The 7204-nt window shown below is 46.5% G+C and overlaps 1 protein-coding gene across 1 annotated transcript in view; it reads left to right on the forward strand.

Moving 5' to 3' along the window:
* LOC112075531 (espin) overlaps positions 1-4167 on the forward strand; it is a 19221-nt gene extending 15054 nt beyond the window's left edge. The window contains exons 2-3 of the mRNA XM_024142517.2: positions 3488-3610; positions 3853-4167. Coding sequence (XP_023998285.1) covers positions 3488-3610; positions 3853-3956 — 227 coding nt within the window. The 3' untranslated portion in view covers positions 3957-4167. The remainder of the gene's footprint in view (positions 1-3487; positions 3611-3852) is intronic.
* The last annotated feature ends 3037 nt before the right edge of the window (positions 4168-7204 follow it).

Consider the following 7204-nt stretch of genomic DNA (forward strand, 5'->3'; position numbering starts at 1 on the left):
AGAGGACAGACCATTAACCACTACTGTACAGAGAGAGAGAGAGAGGACAGCATAACCATTACTGTACAAGAGAGAGAGAGAGAGGACAGCATACCACTACTGTACAGAGAGAGAGAAGAGGACAGCATACCATTACTGGTACAGAGAGAGAGAGAGAGGACAGCATACCATTACTGTACAGAGAGAGAGAGAGGACAGCATACATTACTGTCAGAGAGAGAGAGAGGACAGCATAACCACTACTGTACAGAGAGAGAGAGAGAGAGGACAGCATACCATTACTGTACAGAGAAGAGAGAGGACAGCATACCATACTGTACAGAGAGAGAGAGGACAGCATACCATTACTGTACAGAGAGAGAGAGAGGACAGCATACCACTACTGTACAGAGAGAGAGAGGAGGACAGCATACACTACTGTACAGAGAGAGAGAGAGGACAGCATACCACTACTGTACAGAGAGAGGAGAGGACAGCATACCATTACTGTACAGAGAGAGAAGAGAGAGGACAGCATACATTACTGTACGAGAGAGAGAGAGGACAGCATACCACTACTGTACAGAGAGAGAGAGAGACAGCATACCACTACTGTACAGAGAGAGAGAGAACAGCATACCACTACTGTACAGAGAGAGAGAGGACAGCATACCACTACTGACAGAGAGAGGAAGAGACAGCATACCACACTGTACAGAGAGAGAGAGAGGACAGCATACCACTACTGTACAGAGAGAGAGAGAGGACAGCATACCATTACTGTACAGAGAGAGAGAGAGAGGACAGCATACCACTACTGTACAGAGAGAGGAGAGGACAGCATACATACTGTACAGAAGAGAGGACAGCATACCACTACTGTACCAGAGAGAGAGAGAGAGGACAGCATACCACTACTGTACAGAGAGAGAGAGGACAGCATACCACTACTGTACAGAGGAGAGAGAGAGAGGACAGCATACCACTACTGTAAAAGAGAGAGAGAGAGGACAGCATACCACTACTGTACAGAGAGAGAGAGAAGACAGCATACCATTACTGTACAGAGAGAGAGGACAGCATACCACTACTGTACAGAGAGAGAGAGAGGACAGCATACCATTACTGTACAGAGAGAGAGAGAGGACAGCATACCACTACTGTACAGAGAGAGAGAGAGAGGACAGCATACCACTACTGTACAGAGAGAGAGAGAGGACAGCATACCACTACTGTACAGAGAGAGAGAGAGAGAGGACAGCATACCACTACTGTACAGAAGAGAGAGAGAGAGGAAGCATACCATTACTGTACAGAGAGAGAGAGAAGAGGACAGCATACCATTACTGTACAGAGAGAGAGAGAGAGGACAGCATACCATTACTGTTCAGAGAGAGAGAGAGAGGACAGCATACCATTACTGTACAGAGAGAGAGGACAGCATCCACTACTGTACAGAGAGAGAGAGAGGACAGCATACCATTACTGTACAGAGAGAGAGAGAGACAGCATACCATACTGTACAGAGAGAAGAGACAGCATACCACTACTGTACAGAGAGAGAGAAGGACAGCATACCACTACTGTACAGAGAGAGAGAGAGAGGACAGCATACCACTACTGTACAGAGAGAGAGAAGAGGACAGCATACCACTACTGTACAGAGAGAGAGAGAGGACAGCATACCATTACTTACAGAAGAGAGAGAGAGGACAGCATACCATTACTGTACAGAGAGAGAGGAGGACAGCATACCATTACTGTACAGAGAGAGAGAGAGGACAGCATACCACTACTGTACAAGAGAGAGAGAGAGAGACAGCATACCACTACTGTACAGAGAGAGAGAGAGGACAGCATACCACTACTGTACAGAGAGAGAGAGGAGGACAGCATACCACTACTGTACAGAGAGAGAGAGAGGACACATACCACTACTGTACAGGAGAGAGAGGGAGGACAGCATACCATACTTACAAGAGAGAGAGACAGCATACCACTACTGTACAGAGAGAGGGAGGACAGCATACCACTACTGTACAGAGAGAGAGAGAGGACAGCATACCACTTACTGTACAGAGAGAGAGAGAGAGGACAGCATACCACTACTGTACAGAGAGATGAGAGGACAGCATACCACTACTGTACAGAGAGAGAGAGGACAGCATACCACTACTGTACAGAGAGAGAGAGAGACAGCATACCACTACTGTACAGAGAGAGAGAGAGACAGCATACCACTACTGTACAGAAGAGAGAGAACAGCATACCACTACTGTACAGAGAGAGAGAGAACAGCATACCACTACTGTACAGAGAGAGAGACAGCATACCACTACTGTACAGAGAGAGAGAACAGCATACCACTACCATGACAAGAGAGAGAGAACAGCATACCACTACTGTACAGAGAGAGAGAGAAACAGCATACCACTACTGTACAGAGAGAGAGTGGCACCAGCTATGGACAGTGATAACCTCATCTTTGCCAGTCACTTGCACATATCCGTTTTATAATACAGAATACACACTGACGGAAGAGTAGAACGTGAAACCACTAGCTTAAAGGTTGAGCGTGGTTGAAATAATGGTGAACGACGTTGAGAGTAGGAAACGAAAGAGAAAGGCCTTCTCACTCTGTCAGTCTGTCTGTCCATGCTGTTGTGTGTCTGTGTTGCATGGAGTGCTGAAATAGACACCTCACCTTAATAAAGCTATGACCTTCAGCCTCTGTTGAACCATGATAATCACTGTGAGGATTATTATCACTCTGTAGTGTATGCATGACTATACACCATGTGTTTAATGTAGMGGTGAATGGCTATAAACTGGGCTGAACACTAACCTTCTATAGTGTCTAAATGTTTCATCATGAGGTCAGACTAAGGAATGTTCTCACACCGTACTGATACCACAGGAGGCTGCTGAGGGGAGGACGGCTCATAATAATGGCGGGAACGGAGCGAATGGCATCAAACACATGGGAACCAGGTGTTTGATGTATTTGATACCATTCCAGTCATTCCTCTCCAGACATGACCACGAGCCGTCCTCCCCAACTAAGGTGCCACCAACCTGTGACTGATAGCTGACTTCTGCATGGCGGTCTTCTCCAATAGGTTTTATGCTTCCTGTGTCTGTCGAGGTTAATGCATTCGCTTCCCATTCACATAATGTATCACCCTCAGAAGGGACCATGTCCTGTGTAGAATATTGGAAAAGCAAATTGTACAAGACAACCATTTTAGAATCTGTGAAAAATATTTGACTGGGATGTTTCAACAAACTAAGCTATGCTATCACTATGCTATCACTATGCTATCACTACTACACTACTACTGATAGTACAGCTACTCTACCACTGCTTTAACAACTAATATCACTAATACTGAAACAGTAATACAGAAATACCAAGTAACATTGCTCTTCCTGTCTGTGAGTCCACCACTGATTAGATTAGAGTAGAGTAGGTTGTAAGTGATCCTTCCTCTATCTCTGTCAATCTCAGCGGTTCGTAGCGTCTCATTCGCCGGCTCTGTACAGAGAGGCGGGACTTCCTGGATGGGCGATGACRTGAAGGCCCCTCTGAGAGGCCTAGGGCTGTCCTCTCTGTGCCTGCTGGAAAAAAGAGGTACGATATACCTGTATATATTTACATTTTAATCATTTAGCAGACGCTCTTATCCAGAGTGACTTAAGTGCATACATGTTCATAMTGGTTCCCCGTGGGAATCGAACCCACAACCCTGGCGTTGCAAGCACCATGCTATATACAGTCTATGTGATATACAGTACATACAGTACATTTATTCATGTACATTTACACTGTTAGAGAAATGCTGTTTGTGTATGTCTAACTGCTCCTGTCCACAGCTCTGGTCAGTGCAGTCAGTGTGGCAGTGGAGGCCATTTTGGCTCAGTTCAGCTCCTCACGGACCCTGGTGCAGAAGGTCAGTTTCCACTGTCTCTGCGTTTAACACCATGTTTAACACCATTTTTAACACTGTCTCTTTAGTAACATGGTATACACACCACATTATGTGAGATGGAAAATGGGCTTGAGTTTTTATTCATTATGTCTGTACTTTAATGATGTATTTCTGAGGGCATGCATTACATTTACATTTAAGTCATTTAGCAGACGCTCTTATCCAGAGCGACTTACAAATTGGTGCATTCACCTTATGATATCCATGCCTGTTTGTTTCTACTGTTTGCTGTTGTCTGATGCTGGCAGCAAACCCAGCTTCTCCTCTGTGGATCAATCAAGTTMATTTCAATAGGGCCAATCATCTTCCTCCGATTTCACATTTTGGTTTTAGATCAGGGGAGGTAATCCAATCAGTACAAACCTCCACCCCCGCGTTTATAATACCTAGCTACCGCTCCTAACGACGTACTGTCAACTGTTGCTATGACAGGGTTTCCACACCGASAGGCAAAGTGAAAAACAGACAGACATAAGATCAACCAGCTCAAACTCCCAAAAGACTTCATTGCCTTATAGGATTTCTGTATCCGTGTCTCTGAAATTAGACGTAGGCCTGTAGCACCGGTGGTTGCATTCAGCTCATTGGAACTTAATAACTTGTGACACTTGATGGCTCAAACAGCCTGTTAGTGGCTYTATATCTATATATGAATCCTCCATATATGAATCAYCCATTGAATAACAGGACATATCTGTCTGTCTCTTTCTGTCTCTCCCTCTTCCTCTCCCCTAGTCTGCCTCCATTAACAAGGTGCTAGGTTGTCTTCAGATATCCCTAGTCTGCCTCCATTAACAAGGTGCTAGGTTGTCTTCAGATATCCCNTCAAATCCCCATTTCCACCTCAACCTGCCCCTGTTACTCATACTCCTCTCCCTTCTCCCCTCCTGCCCTTTGCCCCTTTTGACTGGGCAGTGTCCTCACCCCCTCTCTCCCTGGCCCACTCCCAGCCCTCCTCCTATTTCCTCCACTCTGTAATCCCCCCTTACCGCCCAGGATACTGTGGTGCTCATACGAGACCAGTCCCCAGGACCCAACCTCACAGCCACACTGAAACCCAGTCCACAGCCACGGCCCCTAACTCCTACACTACCCAGGCCACGGCCCCTAACCCCTACACTACCCAGTCCACAGCCACGGCCCCTAACCCCTACACTACCCAGTCCACAGCCACGGCCCCTAACCCCTACACTACCCAGTTATCTAACCCCTTTGCTACACCATACACTCACACAGATTTAAATGAAGACAGCCATGGAACTTATTCTAAGAATGATATTGATTCTGGATAYAGTGACTATTTTAAGAAGGATGGAGGCCTAGACTCTGCACATCGTTTTGGAAAGGACTTCAAGAGCAACATTGATAGTTTGTATCGTTATGTGAATGACTCCAAGACTAAAGAAAAGCTGGAGTATGGCTTTGGCTCTGAATCCATCACTGACTTTGACTCCCTCTACTGCACCGCTAACGTCACTGATAAACAGCCTCACACTGGCTCACACACACTCGTCAGCAATGACACACACACTCAAGGCTGCACCACCCCATATAAAAACGTTGACGCGATGATGATGGCATATGCCAAAACACACACCGTCGGTTCCCTTGGTCGCACTGACACACACACACACACAGATGTGCGCGTAAGGACTGACTAAATCACTTAGACCAGAGATCATCAACTAGATTCAGCCACGGATGGTCAGGGGGCCGGAACATAATCACAAATCATTTGTAGATGCAAATTGACCGCAAGAAGCCCAAACAGATATAATATTTGACTAAAATATAATCATTTTCAAACCTTTCTTAGATTTGTAAACAATCACATCTCTCTATCTCTAATACTTTGGAACAGATTTCCAACATTTACTGATTTTAGTATTTTATGTCCAACAAGTAACCCTAACCCTTTGCTCAGAAAACTTGGGGCCAAATAAAATCATGGGCCGCCAGTTGGGGAACCGTGACATACGACTTTGGACCACTTTAGAGAATAAAAATGTGATTTGAACTTAGATTCGGGGTGAACTATTTCTCTGAGAGCATTGGGATTCGCCACAGCCTCTCTATGGTTGCCTAAATACATTATAGCTTTATGACTTCTTTTCCCTCCCCCAGATATATTCAAACAATCAAAACTCTGATCAGGTGTCTGAAATCACAGGATCAGTGAGGCGTAGCCAATGGGTACTAGCCCCTCTCGGTCTCCCTGACGACAGCGAATCCAGTCGTGATCGACACCCCCTAAAACCACTAACTCCTCCCCTTTCTGGAAGCTTAGCTCCGCCCCTGTGCCAGAGTGGTCGCATAGTGTTCTGACTGACCTGAGAAAGAGAAAAATAAGTGATACTGCTGTGAAAAAAGTATCATAAGAATGACGTAAACCGTCATAGACAGTCATGACAACTGAACTGATGTCTGAACTGAACAAACTAAACATGTAATCTAGATATATTTCCAAATATTTACAATACCTGAGGGGTCTTGGGTTGTCCCATGTCTCCTCCATCTCTCTCTCTACCACCTCTTCCACCTGCTGGGCTCCAGCGCCCTCCTCTGGTTAGCGCTGGAACTGCTGCTCCCATCCGGGTCAGAACAGACACCCCTGGAGACAACCACTGAGACGGAGTCTGGGGAGGGAGAGAGATACATCAGTGATAAGAGTAAGATACTTCAACTGTCTAGTATCAGAAACCTCTATCACACAAACACGTACACACACCACCAGCGCACCTGTGTGGAAGTTGTGGGTATCGTGGGGTTATTGGAGGCTCCAAACAGCCGTCCCAAACCCCAGGGGACCGCCAATGCTCCATCGACCTGAGGAGGGTCACTCCTGGCCTGGGTACTGGTCTGGGGCTCTGGGGGGCTCTGGATGTCCCCTCCTGGTTCTGTACTGCAGACAGGCTGAGTTCAGCCAGGTTCTGGCCCAGCTTGCCCTCCAGCGTAACACAGCCCCCCATCCTGCTGGATCACCTAGGGAGAGAATAACAGCTCAGAAAAGTGCTGTGTGGTACGGACAGTCACCCATGCATTCAACAAAGACACAAACACACACACATTGAATTTGTCTCACCTGTCCTGCCTGTTGAGAGAGACTGGCCTCCTCAACATTAGGAGGTGCTAACTCCCTAATTTCTTTTCTCCTGAACCCACATCAGCTGAGGACTTGTCTCCGCAAGACCCCCAGAGACCTTCGCAGGCCTCACACTGAGACTCGCTGGCTTGCA

This window comes from Salvelinus sp. IW2-2015, unplaced genomic scaffold (genome assembly GCF_002910315.2).
Source record: "Salvelinus sp. IW2-2015 unplaced genomic scaffold, ASM291031v2 Un_scaffold3222, whole genome shotgun sequence".
Lineage (NCBI taxonomy): Eukaryota > Metazoa > Chordata > Actinopteri > Salmoniformes > Salmonidae > Salvelinus > Salvelinus sp. IW2-2015.